At 43.6% G+C, this 21,865-nt stretch overlaps 1 protein-coding gene across 3 annotated transcripts in view; it reads left to right on the top strand.

The window, feature by feature from the left end:
- The window catches only part of b4galt2 (UDP-Gal:betaGlcNAc beta 1,4- galactosyltransferase, polypeptide 2), a 401,349-nt gene that overhangs the window by 305,873 nt on the left and 73,611 nt on the right, over window positions 1-21,865 (top strand). For all 3 annotated transcript variants that reach the window (XM_048601583.1, XM_048601584.1, XM_048601585.1), the window contains one exon: window positions 16,958-17,145. In XM_048601583.1, the coding sequence (XP_048457540.1) occupies window positions 16,958-17,145 (188 nt within the window). The remainder of the gene's footprint in view (window positions 1-16,957; window positions 17,146-21,865) is intronic.

Below are 21,865 nucleotides of genomic sequence, written 5' to 3'. Positions count from 1 at the left end.
AAATTGCTGATTGGTTAGCTTAGTGCAGAATAAAAATGTAAACTCAACTTGATGGTGTGAACATGTAAGGAACACACATTATAATAGCGGCCTATGTACATGACAAACATTGTTTATGCAACCAGAATTTTGCTTCTTTAAGATATAGTTTCCAATTAAGTATGCTGAATGCTGAAAATTGCACTCATTATGCTTGATGTTTTGAGAGCAGCCTGAGTGGAGCCTGACCATCCAATGTGCTTTATTGCAGTTTGCAAGACATCAGCGCATAGTATCCCTTCATTCCCTGTTCATAATGAGTTGGTCAAATGGTAATTACTTCCCCTGAGAAGACAGGAGAAGAAAAGAACATCTATTATTAATAAGCTACTACATTCATTTTATCAAACTTTTCCTAGTATTTTCTTAATGGGCATTGGAACATATAACCATGCTCCCTCCCATTTAGCTTAGCTCAAATCACATTACTAATCCAAAAGTCGATTTTATATATTTAAAGCTACTGCAGCCGTTTAGAAACTGTACATATATTGTACAATTTCCCCCTTCCTGATTATATTTTTAAAATCTGGTTACCTAATACTTCGCTTAAAAAGAAAGACAAGTGTGTCATTTATATAAAAAATAAAATTGTCTTGTTTAGCCCTGTGTTCAGAGTCCACCCTTGTTGGCAAAACTTGTCCCACTGTCAAAAGGATTTCAAAGAACTTAATTCTAGATTTAGCAGCATGAACTGTGGTGGTAATCTCTGTCTAGGTTATTCCCAATGTCATGTGCCAGGACAGATGGAGAGAAAGCCTAGGATTGCCAAAATGTTGCTGAACAGTTAGCATAGAAAAGAGGATTTTAGATTCGTTGGACCATTTTTGCAGCCAGAGAAGGTTGACCTTAATCAAAGAGACATCTATGTCTGTAATGATGGGGGTTACGAGGGCAGAGTGGAAAGATTCGATCAAGCTGGGGTTGGTGGGTTAGGGTGATGAGCAGGGAAAATCCAGATCATTAAAACCAAAGAAGAGTAACGGAACATATGGACAGGGTGGATACAGTTACCCAAATTATATAAAAATATTGTTCTTATAGAAGTCACAGAATTCCCTGCCCTCCAAAGAGCAGGCCACCCAGACCCAACCCCTTACCCTATCCCCATAACCCTGCATTTCCCATGGCTAATCCACCTAAGCCTGCACATCCCTGGACACTGTGGCAATATAGCATGGCCAATCCACCTAACTTGCACATCTTTGGACTGTGGGAGGAAACCGGGGCACCCAGAGGAAACCCTTGCAGGTACGGGGAGAATATGCAGACTCCAAACAGCGTCTCCCAAGGCTGGAATCAAGCCCATGTCCCTGGTATCCTGAGGCAGCAGTGCTAACCACTGAGCCAGTTTCTATAAATGTTGGGGAGTGAAAATTCAGCTGAAAGGATACACTGTAGTGTGAAGCATGGGCCAACTATAATAATCAGAGATCAAAGGGAATAAGGGCAGTTTATATTATTTTTGCTTGGTTAACTTGTATTTAGATGTAAGAAAGGTATTTAAAATGAGAAATTATTGAAGTATTCAGATACACAAAACTATTTCCACCAATGTGGAATCCAGAATGAGTGCTCATAATGACAAAAATAGAGCTCAGGATATTTGTGATGGCAGCTGGAAGCATTTTTCCACATTAATTGCGGTGAGAATCTGGAACTTTTTCCCACCAAGGGCTCTGGTTGTTACATCAATTTGAGTTTTCAGCCAGGTCTTCTGAATTAGCAAGTAAAGAGTTTGCTTTAACCACAAAAAGTACTGGAGAAACTTAGGACGTCTGGCATCATTTGTGAAGACAGAACCAGTCAATGTTCCAAATCCAATAGGACTATTCTTTAGAACGTTGTGAAGAGGCATATCGAGCCCAAAATATTAATTCTGTTTTTCTCGGATGCTGCCAGACATGTTGAGCTGCTCCAGCAGTTTGTGTTTGTTTCAGAGTTCTAGCATCTGTGGTATTTTGCTTTTGTTAAAAGAGTTCATTTTATTCTTTTAAAAGAACTCACTCAGTTGGAAGTGTGAACGTTATTAAAAAGTAAAAACCTTCCCAAATCCTGCACTATATGCACACATGAGGAATTGGAATAAGTTACAGAGTCGTGGGACATGCGCATAGAAAAGGTGTTATAGATGTTATGTCTTCAGTTGTCTGGAAGTCCCTCTGGGAGTTATGGTAATATAAGCTGGTTATTCTTCGGGTGGATGGTCTCTAATAAACTGCAATCAGTCCTTTTTGAGACCAGGTTCTTTTCATTTTTCAAAATAACTATCTCTAAGATGTATTCCACAGAACAGAAATAGAATTCAAGTTTGAAAAAATGTTGAGAGAAAACTACTGCCTGTTCTGTTCTGCAGACTTCTTGATGTTTTTGCCAAGAGCAACAAATAAACAAGCTTATCATCATAGCTTATCAAAAGGGTGGGATTTTGATCAGGTGACAGCTGACTATTGGCACACAATGGAGGCTATTAGTGAAGAAGCTTTGATCTTGCCAAAGCTATCAAGGTGGCTCGTCTGTCCTCAGTACCGGTTTTGTAAAATGGGTTTTGATAAGGTTCATTTTGTCTCTGGCTGTTCCTGCAGATGAGTTGTCTAGTGCTTATTGTAAGATTCACATTTTGTTTCGTGCAAATCAGCTCCTTAGCAATGTTGTTTATGCACCTATTTTGTAATTCCCTCTGCAGCATGACCATCTTCCAGCTCAGAGACAGTAGGAACTGCCGATGCTGGAGTCAGAGATAACACAGTGTCGAGCTGGAGGAACACAGCAGGCCAGGCAACATCAGAGGAACAGGAAAGCTGACATTTCGGGTTGGGACCCTTCTTCAGAAATGGGGGAGGGGGAAGGGAGCTCTGAAATAAATAGAGAGAGGAGGGGTGGGGTTGGGGATGGTAAGTGGGATGGTGATAGTTGAGTGCAGGTAGGCAGTGGTGGGGATTGGTCAGTGAAGTGGGAGAGAAGACAGACAGGTTGTGGCAGGTCAAGGAGGTGGGGATGAAAGGGAGGGATGGTCATGGGATGAGGCTGGGGGTGGGGAGATTTTGAAACTAGTAAAGTCCACATTGAGACCATTGGGTTGTAAGCTCCCAAGGTGGAATGTGAGGTGCCGCTCCTCCAGTTTCCGGGTGGCATCATTGTGACACTGGAGGAGGCCCAGGATGGACATGTCACCCAGTGAGTGGGAGGGGGAGTTGAAGTGGTTCGCGACTGGAAGGTGTTATTGTTTGTCGCAAACAGAGCATGATGTCATCGGTGCTGCTTCCCTCTCATCCAAAATTGGAAACATTAATCAATTTCTCTTCCAATTTCCACTCTGCTCTCACTTCCACCTGGTCTATCTCTGACCCCTCCCTTCCCTTCCCTTCCTCAACATTTCTGTTCCCATTTCTGGGGGGATGGTGAATACCTGCCAGGAGGTCAGGTTGGGGAGCGGATGGAGTCAGAGGGAAGGGGAGGGGAGGAAGGTTTCACAGGACCTTGGATATCTCTGAGTTGTTGCATCTGGGGATAGACTGGCCACAAATATCCACTATAAATCGACCGACTCCCACAGCTACCTGGATTATACATCCTCGCACCCTGCTTCCTGTAAAGACTCTATTCCATTCTCTCAGTTTCTCTGTCTCATCGCACGTGTTCCGATGAGGCCAGTTTCGACTAGGGAGCCTCCGACAATGCCCACCTTCTTCCTCAACCAAGGATTCAACAGCACCTTTGTTGACAGCGCCCTCAACTGGGTCCGACCCATCTCCCGCACTTCACCCTCACCCCATCTCCTCCCTCCCACAACAGGGATAAGGAACCCCTTGTCCTTACCTACCATCTCACCAGCATCCACAACCAGAAAATCATTAGCTGCTATTTCCACCACTTCCAGTGAGATGCCACCACCAGACACATATTCCCCTCCCCTCCCTTGTCCACCACAGGGACCATTCCCTCCAGGACATCCTGGTCCACTCTTCCTTCACAGCAAACACCCACCCAGCAACCCCCATTCCCCACCCCCAGCCCTACAGCACCTTCCCCTGCAACTGGCAAAGGTGTAACACTTGCCCATTTACCTCCTCCCTGCCCAGTATCCAAGGGCCCAAACGTACCTTCCAGGTGAAGCAGCACTTCACCCACATTTCCCACATATGGTCTTATCTACATTGGGGAAACGAAACATAGACTGGGTGACTGCTTTGCAGAACGTCTACATTCTGCCTGCAGGAAAGACCCTGAGCTTCCAGGTGCCTGCCACTTTAACACACCACCCTGTTCCCTGGCAAACATCTCTGTCTCTGGCTTGCTGCAGTGTTCCAGCGAAGCTCAGGGCAAGCTGGAAGAGCAACACCTCATTTTCTGTTTGAGGACCCTCCAATCTCAATATCGAGTTTGGTAAATGTGGGGCCTGACATCTCCCATGTCCTAGCCCACTACCCCACACACCAGGCCTTATTATCACATAGCCTGCCATTACACACTACCTATTGTTAGTCACTAACAATCTCCATGAACAACTATTCACTCTCCTAGCCAGATTGTTTTTGACTCCTTTGTCTATCCAACTGTACTTCTCTCTCTTTGGGCTCTATCCCCACCAATTGTTTACTCCTTACCCTCTTCCTCCACCCTATCTTCTGCATATAAACCAACACTTTCCTAGCTACCATCCATTCTGAGGAAGGGTCACTGGACCCGAAATGTTAACTCTGATTTCGCATCTCTCAGATGCTTGCCAAACCTGCTGAGTTGTTTTTGTTCCTGATTTACAGCATCTGCAGTTCTTTTGGTTTTTAGTTCGTATTTAACTCACTGCTGCATTTCTTCTAAGCATGCCCACCTTGAAGAAGTTCTGTTCCTCTCTCCAACAGGATTTCAGTTCCAATCTTGTTTCTTGCCCACCGACATGAAGTTTGCTCTTACTCCTGGTGTTTGACTCAGTATTTGCTAAAACCCATTTCGACACCCATATTACATTCCTCAATGACTGCCTCTGGCTCAGACTCACCCCAGGTGGATTCTGACTGAAGTTTCATCCCTCATGTTTTGAATCCTCCTAGGATCACCGGTATTTTCGTGATCTTCAACGTTTCACAGACAGCTGCTCTCGCCGCATCCTGAGATCCACACTCAGTGCCATGTGGCATCACATGGACACTCTCAACCTTTCTCCCCAGCAGCTTCGAATCACGCTGACACCATGGTTGTACCACTCCGCAGTTTCACTTCATTCTCCGGCTTATTTGCCGAACTAAACAAACCTTTTCTTTTCCTTTCAGGCATCAAGGCCCACAAGATGCAACAACTCAGAGATACTCATGGCCCTCTGGAAACGTCCTCCCCTTCCCTTCCCTCTGACTCCATCCTCTTCCCCCAATCCCACCTCCTGGCAGGTATTCATCATCCCTCCTAACCTTCCACTGTCTAATGCTGTACATTCTGTACTCAGCAAAGGTCTCAGCTTTGTCCCTCTGAGTCTGCACTTTAATGAATTTCAGGCACGAAATGATGTTGAACTCTTCTTCCACTGTCTTCGCCTCTGTACCCATTTCTTCAGACAAGAGTCCTCTCCCCATCCCACAGATCCCTTCGCCCAGTTCCAACACTCTCCCGCCACCTGGACGCCTCCCTCTGGCCTTTACCTGCACTCGATCTGTTCATTGAGAACTGTCAATGTGACGTTGATCACCTCAATTTCTCTGCTCCCCCCACCTCCCCATCCAATCCAACCTATCTCCGTCCAAACCGGCAGCATTCCGTGCTCTTAGATCTAACCCTGACTTTGTTATTAAGCTTGCTGATAAGGGTGGTGCTGTCATAGTCTGGCGTACTGACCTCTACATTGCAGAGACAGAGCACCAGCTCTCAGATACCTCCTGCTTTCTGCCCCTGGACCATGACCGCACCATGGCACATCAGGCCATTGTATCAACCATGGTAACTGATCTAATTTCATCTGGTGATCTACCCCCCACCCTGCCTCCAAGCTGATAGTATCCCAGTCCTGCACAGCTCACTTCTACCTCCTTCCCAAAATCTACAAACAGGATTGTCTGGGCAGACCCATTGTTTCTGCCTGCTCCTGGCCCAAAGAACTCCCCTCTTCCTACCTTGACTTGGTCTTTTCTCCCTGATCCACATACATCCGCGATTCCTCTGACGCTTTACACCAGTTTTGGAATTTCCAGTTTGCAGGCTCCAGCTGCTTCCTCTTTCCCATGGATGTGCAATCCCTTTACACATCCATTCCCCACTAGGATGGTCTCAGGACTCTCTGCTTCTTCCTGGAAAAAAGACCTGAACCATCACCACACACTACCACCCTCCTCCCCTTGGCTGAGCTCATCCTCACCCTTAACAAGTTCTCTTAACTTCTGTCATTTTTTCAGATCAGGCGGGTGGCCATGGGTACCCACGTGGGCACCGGTTATGCCTGTCTCTTCATAGGATATGTGGAACATTCCTTGTTCCAGTCCTATTCTGGCCCTCAACCACAATTCTTTCTCCAATATATTGATGATATCATCAGTGCTGCTTCCCTTTGTTGTTTGGATTTGGAAAAGTTCCTCAATTTCTCTTCCAATTTCCACCCTACCCTCACTTTCACCTGGTCTATCTCCGACTATCCCATCCCTTCCTCGACATTTCTGTTTACATTTCTGGGGGGATGGTGAATACCTGCCAGGAGGCCAGGTTGGGGAGAGGATGGAGTCAGAGAGAAGGGGAGGGATGGAAGGCTTCAGAGGGCCTTGGGTATCTCTGAGTTGTTGCATCTGAGGATAGACTGGCCACAAATATCCACTATAAATCCACCGACTCCCACAGCTACCTGGATTATACATCCTCGCACCCTGCTTCCTGTAAAGACTCTATTCCATTCTCTCAGATCCTCTGTCTCTATCGCATATGCTCCAATGAGGCCAGTTTCAACTAAGGAGCCTCCGAAATGCCCACCTTCTTGCTCATCCAAGGATTTAACAGCACCTTTGTTGACAGTGCCCTCAACTGGGTCTAACTCATCTCCCGCACTTCCGCCTTCAGTCCCTGTCTTCCCTCCCACAACAGCGAAAAAGATCCCATTGTCCTTACCTACCATCTCACCAGCATCCGCACCCAGAAGATCATTAGCCGCCATTTCTACCACTTCCAGTGAGATGCCACCAGCAGACACATATTCTCCTCCCCTCCCTTGTCCACCTTCCATAGGGACCATTCCCTCCAGGAAATCCTGGTCCACTCTTCCTTCACCTCCAACACCTGTCCAGCACCTGACCCCCCACAAACCCTCCTTCCCCAACCCCCATCCCCAAGCCCTACAGCACCTTGCCCTGCAACCGGCAAAGGTGTAACACTTGCCCATGTACCTCCTCCCTCCCCAGTATCCAAGGGCCCAAACATACCTTCCAGGTGAAGCAGCACTTCACCTACACTTCCCACAATTTGGTCTTATCTACATTGGGGAAATGAAGCATAGACTGGGTGACTGCTTTGCAGAACATCTACATTCTGCCTGCAGAAAAGACCCTGAGCTTCCAGTTGCCTGCCACTTTAACACACCACCCTGTTCTCTGGCAAACATCTCTGTCTCTGGCTTGCTGTAGTGTTCCAGCGAAGCTCAGGGCAAGCTGGAAGAGCAACACCTTATTTTCTGTTTGAGGACCCTGCAGCCCTCCAATCTCAATATCGAGTTCAGTAAATGTGGGGCCTGACATCTCCCATGTCCTAGCCCCCTACTCCACACACCAGGCCTTATTATCACATAGCCTGCCATTACACACTACCTATTGTTAGTCACTAACAATCTCCATGAACAACTATTCACTCACCTAGCCAGATTGTTTTTGACTCCTTTGTCTATCCAACTGTACTTCTCTCTCTTTGGGCTCTATCCCCACCTATCCTTTACTCCTTATTCCCTCCCTCTACCCTATCTTCTGCGTATAAACCACCATTTTCCTAGCTACCGTCAGTTCTGAGGAATGTTCACTGGAACAGAAACATTAACTCTGATTTTCCTTCATAGATGCTAAGCTTTTCCAGCAACTTAATTAGCTATAAATGAGGTGTCAACCTTGTCAAGCTATAGCACAGAAGTACTTGTGTGCCAAACAGGAAAGCCACAAGTTACAGACAGGGCTAAGCAGATACGACTCTGCAGTCTTACCATATCGGTGAACGGTAGTGGATAATCAGACAACAAAGGCCTTGTTGCGGTGTATTGGTAGTGTCCCTACCCCTGGACCTGAAGGCCCAGGTTCCATTCCCAACTGCTCCAGAGGTGTGTGGTAGCAATTCTGAGCAGGTTGGTCAAAATATGTTTTTTTTTTCAAATAACAGGACGCGGAGGTTCCACAAATATCCCCATTACCAACTGTAGGGAAACCCAGTATACTCCAGTGCAAAGGCACAACTGAAGCGTTTGTATCCGTTTTCAGTCAGAAGTATTGATCTATTCCAGCAAACTCCTGAAGTCTCCACAGTCACCACTTTTCAACCAATTCATTTCACTCCAGGTGGTATCAAGAAGCAAGGAATGACTTTGGATATTGCAAATGCTATGCATCCTGACAGTATTCCAGAAACAGTACAGAAGATAAAACAAAGAATTGCAGAACTCTGCAGGTCTGGAGGGAAAGCAGGATTCACATCTCTGTTTCATGATCCTTCTTCATAACTATTAGTAGCTAGGAAAGGGGGTATAAATGCTGAAGGATGGGGTTGGGGTTTGAAGGATAAGCAAATAGATGGCAACAGAGCTCGGAGAGAGAGAAAGATAATTCAGACATAAGGATGGGTAATGGTAAATCAGGGAGAAAGAAAAGCTGATAATAGGGACCATAAATAGGTGAAAATGAGTTGGCTGTGCTGAAAACAGCCCGTATCATGACAGGGCTATGGCAGTGGGTAAAGACAAAGAGGAAGCTGTTCAGGTAACTATCTTAGAAGAGTTGGGGTTAGGAGAAGGGATAGACACAGAGGGAAGGGGAGGGGTGGAAGGTTCCAGAGGGTGTGGCTACCTGTGAGTTCTCGAAGCTGGCGTTCCTTAATTCCTGAAAGAAAGAGAAAACGGTTCTTGTTAGAATGTCAAACAAGTTAGAGAATGAAGTGGAACTGGGGTGTAGGATCGCTTAGAGCTTGGATTAATACATGGATCTATGATGTTGTAGCCATTAAAAAAAGCTTTGTCGAGAAAAGATGGGATGGGAAGCTGAACATTCCAGGGTGTTGATGTTTCAGGCATGATAGCGAAGGATGTAAATGTACTCTGGGAGTTGCATTACTGATTAAGGAGAATGTTACAGCTGCAGTAAGAGTGGTTAGCACTGCTGCCTCACAGTGCCAGGGGCCAGGGTTTGATTCCTCCCTTGGGCGACTGTCTGTGTGAAGTTTGCACGTGTCTGCGTGAGGGTACTCCAAGTGTTCCAGTTTCCTCCCATTGTCACAAAGATGTGCAGACTGGGTGGATTGGTCATGCTATATTGCCTATAGTGTTCAGGGATGTGTAGATTAGGTAGATTTGGGGAATGGGTCTGGGTGGGATGCTCTGAGGGTCAGTATGGACCTGTTGGGCTAAAGGGCCTGTTTCCACACTGTGTGGATTCTGCGTAAAGTGCTACATTGGGGTAAGGCTAATTACAACAGTATTAGGCAAGAACTGGAGAAATTATATTGGGAGCAGCTGTTTGAGGGAAATCCACATCTACATGTAGAATTCTTTTAAAGGCCAGTTAGTCACAACAGAGCAGATTACCCCATTGCCAGGTCGCATTTAGTTATACTAATTAAAATATAATAAATGTAAGGACAGGAGTTGGATGATGGGGGAGGCAATGGCCTAATGGTATAATCGCTGGACTGTTAATCCAGAGACCCAGATAATGTTCTGGGGATCCGCATTAAAACCCTGCCTTGGCAGGTGGTCTAATTTGAATTCAGTAAAAAAAACCTCGAATTAAGGATCTAACGATGACCATGAACCATTTGTCGATTGTCAGGAAAAACCCCTCTGGTTCACTAATGTCCTTTTGGAAAGAAAACTACCATCCTTACCTGGTCTGGACTACATGTGGCTCCAGACCTACAGCAATGTAGTTGACTCTTAACTGCCCTCTGGGCAATTAGGGCAATAAATGCTGCCGAGCCAGTGACACCCTCAGCTCATGATGAATAAAGAGAAAAAAGTTGATATGAATTTAAATATATGAGAGAAATTAATTCTGAAATAAATACTGTGTGTTTAGCACAGAATTTATTGAATAAGAGGCTGGTCAACCAAGTATATATTGTCCATGTCTAATTGTCCTTCAGTGGTGCTGATGAGCTGGTTACTTGAACTGCTGCAGTCATTGTGCTGTTTAGAAGGGAGTTGTAGGATTTTAACCCCACAAAGCAATATAATTCGAAGATAGGATGGTAAATGAGTTGGAGGGAAATGTCCAGGTTCCCTTCACCTGCTACCTTGCCCTTTAAATAATAGACCACAAGTTTGGAAGGTTCAGTTGAAAGAATCTTAGTATGTTGCAGTAGTGTATCTTGTAGGTGGTACACACTGCTATCACATTGTGTTGATGGTAGAAGGTGTGAGTGTTGAAGGCAGTGAATGTAGTGCCAGTCTAAACACCTGCCTTGTTCTTGTTGAGCACCTTGAGTATTGTTGGAGCTGCACTTATCCAGGCAAGTGGAAAGATATCCATCACATTTCTGACTTGTGCCTTATAGATGGTGGACAGGCTTTGGGAAGTCAGAAGATGAGGCACTTGCCACAGAATTCCTAGCCTCTGACCTGCGCTTATGGCCACAATATTCTTATGGCTGCTCCAGTTTAGGTTCTGTCTAATGGGTGACCCCCAAGATGTTGATAGCGGGAGATTCTGTGATAGTAATATCATTGAATGTCAAGTGGCAAAATTTAGATTTTTCCTTATTGGCGATAGTCATTGTCTCTGTATTTGTGTAGCATGAATATTACTCACCAACTAGCAGCCTGGATCTTGTCCAATTCTTAAGTCATAATTCTTAATATGGATGCAATTTGCTTCAGTATGTAAGGTGCTCAGTATGGAAGGTGCTCAGTATGGTTTCTCAAGAGGAAACTTCTCACTCTGACTTTATGATGGAGGGAAATTCATTGATTAAGCAGCTGAAGATGCTAAGGCATAACCCCAAAGAACTGAAAGGTGTTCTTGTGGTGCAGTGGTAGTGTCCCTAACCCTAGACTAGGAGGTCCAGGTTCAAGTCCCATCTGCTCTAGAGGTGGATAATAACATCTCTGACCAGGTTGATTAGAAAAATAAGTTAATAAAAATAAACCCTGATGAACTGCGGCCCTCTTGTGGTGCAGTAGTAAAATCCGTACCCCTGGACAGACGGACCTGGGTTCAAATCTCACCTGCTTCAGAGGTGTATAGTTACATCTCTGAATAGACTGATTACAAAAATAGATTAACAAAAAAAGCCCTGAAGAACTCCTGCAGTGATGTTCTAGGGTTAAGATGATAAATATACAACAACCACAGCCATCTTCTTTTATGCTAGGTGCAACTCCACCCGGGAGACTTTTCTACCTGATTCATAATGATACAAATTTTGCAGGAGCTCCTTCATCCCACACTCACATGCAGCCTTTATATCAAGGCCAGCCATTCTTTCATCCATTTTTTAGACCGAGGCCATAATGAGATTAGGAGCTGATTCGCCATGCTAGTCATTAGTGGTTAATGCTGCTTGTAAGAACTGTCAAGACCCCTTTCAACACTTTGCTGCTGTTTAGAGAAAACTGCTACGGTGGTAATTGGGTTGGATTTGTCCTGCTTTTTGTGCACAGGATATATCTGAGTAATTTTCCATCTTGGCAGGTCAGGATGCCAGTTTTGCAGCTGTGCTGGAAGAAATTGACTAGATGTGTGGCAAGGTCAGGAGTACAAGTCGCTAGTACTATTGCTGGAGTGTTGTCAGGGCTCATAACCTTTGCAATATCCCATGCCTTCAGCTTCTTCTTGATAGCAAGTGGAATTGGCCGAAGGTATCTGCGATGCTGAAGGCCTCAGGAGGAAGCTGAGATAGATCATCTGCTTGTCATTTGGCGGAAAATGGATGCAATGCTTTTGCCTTGTGTTTTGGACTGATGTGCTGGACTCCTCATTGTGAATGGAGATATTTGTGGAACTACTTCCCACTGTAAATAGTTCAAGGCCCACCACTATTTGCAACTGGATGTGGCAGAACTAAAGAGCTTAGATCTGATCTTCTGTTTATGGGATCACTTAACCTGTCTGTGACATGCTATTCGGCACGCATGTTTTGTAGCTTCACCAGGTTAAAATCTCAGTTTTATGTATAAACGGTGCTGCTGCTGGTATGCCCGATTGTATTCTTTATTGAATCAGGGTTTGTTCACAGCTTGGTGACATTGGTAAAATGGGTGATACAGCTGGCCATGAAGTTACAAATTGTGGTTGAGTACAGCTTTGCTGCTGCTGATGTCCTGTGGAACTTTACCTCCATCAGGACCGTGTGGTGGCCACTGCTCCCAACATAGGTAGGTTGTTGAGGCTCCTTTTGTTAACTTTGTATCATCCACAAACTTACTAATCATGCCTTGTACATTCACATTCAGATCATTTATGTAAATAACAAATAACAAAGATCCCAGCACCGACCCCGTGGCACACCACTAGTCACAGGCCTCCAATCCAAGAAACAACCTTCAACCATCACCCTCTGCTTCCTACCATTGAGCCAATTTTAAATCCAATTAGCTAACACTCCCTGGATCCCATGCGACCTAACTTTCGTGACTAGCCTGCCATGCGGGACCTTGTCAAAGGCCTTACTAAAGTTCATATATACAACATCCAATGCCCTACCCTCATCTATCTTCTTGGTTTCTTATAAGACCATTAGACAAAGGAGCAGAAATTAGGCCATTTGGCCTATCGAGTCTGCTCCACCATTCAATCATGGCTGATAAGTTCCTCAACCCCATTCTCCTGCTTTCTCCCCGTAACCCTTGATCCCCTTGATAATCAAGAACCTATCTATCTCAATAAATGTACTCAATGACCTGGCCTCCACAGCCTTCTGTGTCAGTGAATTCCATAGATTCACCACTCTCTGGCTGACGAAATTTCTCCTTATCTCCGTTCTAAAAGGTCTTCCCTTTACTCTAAGGCTGTGCCTTCGGGTCCTAGACTCTCCTACCAATGGAAGCATCTTCCCAACACCCACTCTGTCCAGGCCATTCAGTATTCTGAAAGTTTCAATTAGATCCCCCCTCATCTTTCTAAACTCCAATGAGTATAGTCCCAGAGCCCTCAAACGTTCCTCTTATGTTAAGCTTTCCATTCCTGGGACCATTCTCTTGAACCTCCTCTAAACCCACTCCAGGGCCAGCACATCCTTCCTGAGATATGAGGCCCAAAACTCTTTGAAAAACCTCTTTGAAAAACTCTAAAAGATTTGTTAGACATGACTTGCCACACACAAATCCATGATGATTATCCCTAATCAGACCTTGACTATCCAAATTTTGGTTGATCCTGTCCCTCAGTATCCTCTCCAATAATATGCCTACCACTGATATCAGGCTCACTGGCCTGTAGTTCCCTGGCTTGTCTTTGCTACGTTTCTTAAACAATGGAACTTGAGTGGCTAAAGATGAAGCCAAAATCTCTGCAAGGGCCTCTGCAATTTCTTCCCTAGCCTCCCACAACATCCAAGGATGGACTTGATCAGGCCCAGGGGATTTATCCACTTTAATTCACTTTAAAGCTGCAAACAACTCCTCTCTGCTAATGTGTGTATGGTCCAAAACATCCCACTTGTTTCCCTTATTTCCTTAGGATCCATGATTCTTTTCTCAGTAAACACTAATGAGAAATATTCATCAAAAACCTCCCCCATCTCCTGTGGCTCCACAGATAGACAGCCATGCTGATCTTTAAAGAGACTTATTCTCCCCCTAGCCACTGTTTTACTCTTAATATAGCTACAAAACCTCTTGGGATTAACTTGAACCTTATCTGCCAGATCCATCTCATGCCCTCTTTTTGCTCTTCTGATTTCCCTCATAAGTGTGCTCCTACACATTTTATATTAATCTAGTGATTCACTTGAGCCCAATAGCTTAAACCCAATGTATGCCGCCTTTTTCCCGACCAGAGCCTCAATGTCCCTCGTCAGCCTGGGATCCCTGAACTTGCCAGCTGTTCCTTTCACACTGACAGGGACATGCTGTCTCTGGACTCGCGATATTACCCATTTGCTGGTCGTTCCTTTTCCTTCAAACAGACTCATCGAATCGACCGCTGCTAGATCCTGCCTAATGGCTCCAAAAGTGCTCTCTGACTGATACTTAGTCACTTGCCTGACCTTATTTCCTAAGAGGAGGTCCAGTGTTGTATCTTCCCCAGTAGGGCCCTCTACATATTGATTTAGGAAACTTTCTTGGACACATTGACAAATTCCACCCCGTCCAGGTCTTTTACACTCTGGGTGGCCCAGGGTACAGGGTAGAGGCGGGCATGATAGCGTCATTTAAGATGTATCTAGACAGATACATGAATAGGCAGGGAGCAAAGGGATACAGATCCTTGGAAAATAGGCGACAGGTTTAGATGGAGGATCTGGATCGGCGCAGGCTTGGAGGGCCGAAGGGCCTGTTCCTGTGCTGTAATTTTCTTTGTTCTTTGTTCTTTGTTCTTTACTGTGCCCCTGGATATCTTGAATAGTAAACTTGCTCTCAATGGCTAATGTATTTTCCTCTGACTTCTCGATGCCCCCTCTCTTATTCAGAGTCCCCCTGCCAAACTAGTTTAAACTCTCCAGGGTAACACTAGCAAATCTCTCCATGAGGAAATTGGACCCTCTCCAGTTCAAGTGCAACCCGTCCCTCTTGTCCAGGTCACCTCTACCCCAGTAGAGATCCCAATGATCCAAGAACTGGAAACCCTGCCCCCTACACCAGCTCCTCAGCCACGCATTCATCTAGCCTATCTTGCATTCACTGGCACGTCGCACTGGGAGTAATCTGGAGATCACTACCCTTGAGGTCCTGTTTTTTAACATCTTACCTAACTCCCCATACTCATTGCACAGGACCCCATTCCTCTGTCTACCTATGTCATTTTTACCGATGAGCACAATGACTTCTGGCTGTTCACCCTCCCCCTTCAGAATGTTCTGCAACTGCTCAGAGACATCCTTGACCCTGGCACCCAGGAGGCAACACACCATCCTGGTGTCTCTTCTGCGGCCACAGAATCTCCTGTCTGTCTCCCTCACAACTGAGTCTCCTATCAGTATTGCTCTGTCTGACTGCACCCTGATTACAGGGATAAGGTAGGGGGATGGGTCTGGGTGATATGCTGTTTGGAGGGTTGGTGTGAACTCAATGGGCCGAATGGTCTGCTTCCGCACTGTAGGGATTCAATGAGTAAAATAATTTGTATGAGAATTTAGGAGATATGGTTAGTAAGTTTGCAGATGACACCAAGATTGGTGGTATAGTGAAATGTGAAGAAGATTATCTGGGATTGCAGGGAGATCTTGATCAACTAGGAATAACAGATGGAGTTTAATTTATATAAATGCAAGGTGTTGCATTTTGGTGGATCAAACAAGGGCGGGACTTGCGCAGTCACTGGTCGGGCCCTGGGGTGTGTTATAGAACAAAGGGATCTGTGTGTACAGGTTCATAGCTGCTTGAAAATGAAGTCACAGGTAGACAGAGTGGTGAAGAAGGCTTTCATCAGTAAGAGTATTGAGTATAGGAGTTGGGACGTCTTGTTGAAACTGTACAAGGCATTGGTGAAGCCACATTTAGAATACTGCATGCAATTCTGGTCGCCCTACTATAGAAAGGATATTATTAAACTAGAAAGAATGCAGAAAAGATTTACCAGGATGCTACCTGGACTGGAAGGTTTGAGTTATAAGGAGACGCCAGATAGACTGGGACTTTTATTCCCTGGACCGTAGGGGTGACTGTTTAGAGGTGTATAAAATCATGAGAGGCATAAGTTTAAGGTGAGGAGGGAGAGATAAAAAAAGAGTCCAGAGGGGCATTTGTTTTCACACAGAGGGTGATGAATGTCTGGAATGGGCTGTCAGAGGTAGTGGTGGAGGAGAGTACAATTTCATCATTTAAGAAGCATTTAGACAGGTACATGGATGGGATAGGTGTGGAGGGATCTGGAGCAAACGCAGGCAAACGAGACTAGTTTAAAGTTGTGAAAACTGGGAAGCATGGACAAGTTGGGCCGAAGGGCCTGTTTCCATGCTGTAGGCCTCTGGCCCAAGATGGATCTAGTGCTTTAGCCTTGTTTTTTGTACTGATGTGCTGGGCCTATTATTAGACTAGTCACTTGTCTAATGACATTACCATTACCGTGTCCCATGTGTGTCAAAGGTTGCATCAAAATGTTTAATATACCTTCTCAGAATTATTATAACATTAAATATGGGTTGCATTGATCAATAAAATAGCTCTAATTCATTTAAAGAGATTAGTTCTCCTGTAATACAGAAATACAAGAGTCTCCCACACAGAATCATGAAAATGTATGGCACAGAAGGTGGCCATTTGGCCCATGTCCATGTCAGCTGTAAAGACAGCCATCCAGCCTAAACCACTTTTTTGCTCTTAATTCATAGCTTTGCATACAACGCCACCAGTGTATATCCAAGTACTTTTTAAACGGAACAAATTATGGAACTTTGTGAATGTCAGTATTTATAGGATGTTTACAGCAGATTGTAATCACCATCATACTTTAAGGTATTGTGTGAATTTCTGATAGTATCAATACCTTATGAAATATTTCAGTAAATTTATTGTCTGTACTCAATCTGTATATTACCTCTGAGTTCACATGCATAAGATGTACATCTTGCACGTATTTCTATATTTAATTCTTTTGTTTTGCAGCATGGTGAAGGCATGTTTAACCGAGCAAAGTTGCTGAATATTGGCTACGTGGAAGTGCTGAAGGATGAAGAATATGACTGTTTTGTATTCAGCGATGTTGACTTAATTCCTATGGATGATAGAAACCTCTACCACTGCTATGACCAGCCTCGACATTTTGCCATTGCAATGGACAAATTTGGATTCAGGTGAGATCATATTTATTGTCACTGACAATGAAATATTGTCAATATTTGGCTTCTTCTGTAAATATTGCAGACGACAACTAATGGGACTCACTGCAATGTCAAACTTAATACCCAATAAGCTGCCCTGGACTGTTGGCAATGCTACAATGGATAATTAGAAACCTCTACAGTGTCATATTGTTAATCATCCATTTAGTGATACGGGACTGAGACTGGCTTCGTAACTTAATTTGCATGTCCTGGTTCATTCTTAATAGGACCATCTTGTGCAACACAATCATACAGCAGGTACACCAGTTAGTAGAGAGCAGTAAACCTGCATCTTATTGTTGCAGGTTACCAGTGAGATTTTAATACAATGTCTTGATCAGGTGTGGAGGAATCAAATGGCTTCCCTGTTTGTCCTCTCCTCATTTGACCACAACAGGTTTCTTTGTTTGTAGATGATATATTTGCCCAGTCAGTAAGTACGTCAAGGTGTAAACATTCTGATCTAGGGCTCTTATGGCACAGGGGTAGAATTCCTATCTTTTGAGCAATCAAGAGAGAATTGATGTATTAAAGATGACATTGAATGATTATTTGGATATAAATACACGCAAGGGGGTATTTGAGAAACAGGCAACTCGTACGAAGCAAGGATGCTCATTTGAAGAAGTGGTGCAGGAGAAATGGGCTGAATGGCCACCGTCTATACCATAACAGTTAAGTGATTCAGAGAGAAGGCCCAGTTCAAGTACCTGCTCTACAAAGTAAATTGACTTTAGTAGCAGGTGTCTGGTTCTCTGGTTTACTCTTGCATTACCCTTGAACATGAATGATCTGCATTGATTTGATATCCAGTCCTAAAGAATTAAATACAGAATTGGAAATAAGTGCATACGTCTTTCATATTTTAATAATGCATTTGGCCTGTCTCCCTTGGTGCAGCTTTGCAAAACAGTATACTTGCCAAAAATGCATTGAAGCATGTAAATTCAAAACATTGCAGTTAAAGCAGAAAGGATACAAGGGAGTATCTCACGAAAAATAACTGAGACCTGAGCATGATTACAGAATAAATATCAGCTAACCAGGAATTACCGTTGAATAAATAATAAGTAGTAAGTGTCTTAAGCATGGCACACTGGTTCCATCAGTAACTGGTGGTTTCGGATGATACAGCAAGTCAGAAACATTTCATATTTGGGAAAGGCAGTCAATGGCTGTGCACACAGATCTTTCTTAATACAAGCTACAACATGTAATGCATATCCAATCGTTGTTACATCTGGGTCTCCATGTTATATGTTGGTGTCCGGTGGCTTTAAGAAACTGACATGTAACAAGAAAAAAATATACGAGGGAAATTAGGTCACATAGGCCACCCATTACAAACTGAAGCCAGAAAATGCTAAAAGCACCTTCTGAGAAATGAGGTCTGCTGATTGTGCCCTGAAATTGTTAACATAACCTGACCAAGTAACCCACAATTGCTTTGACAAGGTCATTATAAAGAGAGCTGTACAGGAGAAGGAAACTAATTTCTCAATTTACAGTGTTTTTAGGGAATAAATTTAGCAAAGTAATTACATCTTGAGTTTATAAAGGCAGCACTTCTACAGAGTGCAGATATGACAAGAGCTTCACTGAGGCTGTGTTATAATAGAATCCCTTGTTCATTGGGGATTATTATTCAAATTAAGCCCTGGCCATAACCTGCCCATTGAAAAATTTAGTATTCCTGGCAGTAAATTTCCCTCCTGATAAAGAAATTGAATGTAAACCTTGCAGATGTTCCTGTCACAAGGAGTGCTGCATAATACAATTTCTTTGGGAAATTTAAAACCAACAGTTCAATCAATCAAATTTGTCCTGAGACTTGAGAATTTATATGTTATTAGTAGAAAGAAATAAAACTATGATTAAAATGTGGTAAGGGAATGGTTTACTGCACAATTGTGTTGTCACTCCTATTGTATAGGTAAAATGTCAAAATGTCATTTTGGTCAGTAATTTGTGCTCTGAAATTTAGCTGATTTGAGGAAAATTAATTTCATTTGAGGAGCATTAAACCTATGTGAATAAGTGTAATATTAGACTTCCCAGGACAGTGACTAAAACTAAAAGGAGGTGCCTTTGAACTTTTAACCTTATTACTGGATGACAATCCCCTTTCATTTGAAGGTTGGTGTTTGACAAAGTGACTTTTAAATTGTTAATAATCTCATAGACTGGTCTCCTAGTAAACAACACAAGCTCCCTTTCGGGTCCTTAACCAATGTTTTACACCCATCTGATTCCATCTGTAAAGATAATAACTCAGAGTGGCTCCTGTGCATTGGAGATGTGCCCCAGGCATGTTTTATTTCTTTTGAAAATAATTCCACTTGCACGTTTCCTTCATAGAATCCTGTATTTACCCAGTTGCATAAACCAAGGAATTCCTTGAATCCTGTCTTTTTTGTCATTGATACCAATTTGGTTAGATCCAGCAAGTCTTTTTATCCCCTCTCCCTTTGCAAGTTTTTTAACAAAGTTGGAGCAAACAGTTGGCAGAGAGAGAAAAGATAACTGAAAGTATGCTGATCACGGGGAAAGAAGTGGGCAAATGCTTCAGTCATTTAGTAATTCTGCAGTGTCGCTTCATGGCTGCCAAACAATTCCCCCATTATACCCCACTGTGAAGCACATTTCAATTCAAACAAGCTGTATATTAAAGGGCTTTTTTTTAGTGCCACTGAGTTAGTTGTTTTGGTACAAAAGCATCAGTCTCTTCTTAACGACAATTTATGCCTAGAATTTTGACTGTCAAGGTGAATAATTAAGAACTTCCTGAGTGCAGCTCTTTGTGACAAAGGGACACCAAACAAGGTGATTGCTTTAAATCTTTGACTGGAGTCCCTATTCTAAGGTGTCTGAAGCCCTGGTTTAATCATTCATGTGGCTGTACATGCTATCAGGGAAATCGTCAGGAAGTTTTGAGGCCATGATTACTGCTATAACAAAGGCTGAAATTACTGGAAACACTCTGAAAGTTAGGCAGGCCATGTAGAAAGAGAGTGTGTGTTCATGTTTCAAGTCTGTGATCTTTCAAATACAAAAAGATAGTAATGTAATAAGTTTGGAGTAAGTGGAAGAAGGAGCTAGGAAGATAAAAATGGAAGCTGTATGACCAGGTAGAGGGCAGTGGTAGAGGGTGTAGAGTGAAGGGTTAAATGTACCTTTCCTTTAACAGAAGCAACTGAGCATGTTTATAAGGAGCTATGCCATAGTGACATCAGATCACATGGAACTGGAGCCTGAATCTGTGTGGTTCCAAAAGATGGCCTCTCCTAAATCCACTTTATATAGTTATGTTTAATAACACCTATTAATGTTTGGAGGAGTATCTATAACATGGTAGCAACAGTGACCAGATCCACTAAACTGAAGGCAAAAGACAAGGAGTGCCTGAAGAGAAGCAGAGAGACAGCACATTCCTAAGGTGAAGGATGAGGCCATACCAGCAATCCAACCTGCCAAGTGGTGGAAAACTTGTACAGAAGCCTGTTAGTGACAAGAAACAGTAGGTGACTGATTTCAAGGCCCACTGAGGTAACAGAGTGAGAGGAAAAACCAACAGAGAGCTGAACAGCAAAGAATCAAATCTTTTCCAATGAGTTGCCAGGGTTTGGAAGGCTCTACAGATAAAAGAGATTCCATAAATAATTTCAAGAAGAAGTTGAACAAGTACTTGAGCACTAGAACCAAATGAAAAGCCAGCAGGTTTGAGGACCGAGCGATGTGAGGACGGCTAGCAGACTGGACGCTCGAGCTGAGCAGGGACGGCCAGCGGACTGGATGCTCGAGCTGAGCAGGGACGGCCAGTGGGCTGAAGGCTCGAGCGGAGCAGGCTGGTTGTTGGACTGGGGACTGGGGGTGCCAGCAGTCAGTGGCTTCTGAGCCCAGGTACTCTACATGTGGAAGACCCCCGCGTGGATCCACTGAAAGACTGTAATGTTTATCTTTTTAATTTTGTTCTCATTTTTCTATGAACAACTGTAAGTAATGTAACTTTTTTCCTTTCTTTTTCCCTTTATTTCTGTATTTTGTATCTAAAATCTGTACCTAAGTACTTCATACCTGAGATGGCACCGTATGGGGCAACATTGTAAACTTTTCACTGTATTCGTGTACTTCCATACTTGGGTACACGTGACAATAAAGGATATTCTATTCTGTTCTAAAAGCATGGTTCTATGACTCATCATAACTGTACTTTTAAAGAGACAGCAGCAAACTAAATACGGTCGTTTCTGATAGAACACGTGTTTCTTCAGTGCAAATTGGCTTTAACGCGATTGAAGAATTTAGACCACTACTTGTAAAATGCAAACTTTCCTTACCTGTATTGGCTATACTGCAATTCCAGCCCCATTAGTTTAAATGGTGCAGCTATTGCGCTATATTCTTATAATGCGAGATTGCATGAAAACAGAACTATTGCGTTACATCAGAACCCCCTGTAGCCATCTCTTGTATTGTAAGTTTCTATGATAAGCATCCTGCTCTTTTCCTTTGTTTTAACATTCTGCCTAATTAGAAACCCTTTGGCCAGGTTATCTGATAGATGTAAATTCACAACAGCCTTGAGCATTAATTTCTGTATGCCTCTAAGTATTGTCATACTTCCATTTTAAGCATATAGTTGTTGAGGTTGGTTGGCTCGCCGAGCTGTTTTGTTGTTCCGCAGATGTTT

The sequence above is a fragment of the Rhincodon typus genome, chromosome 10 (assembly GCF_021869965.1).
Source record: "Rhincodon typus isolate 14 chromosome 10, sRhiTyp1.1, whole genome shotgun sequence".
Taxonomy (NCBI): domain Eukaryota; kingdom Metazoa; phylum Chordata; class Chondrichthyes; order Orectolobiformes; family Rhincodontidae; genus Rhincodon; species Rhincodon typus.
Note: the sequence above shows the minus strand (reverse complement) of the source record. Positions and strands in the feature narration are given on the sequence as shown.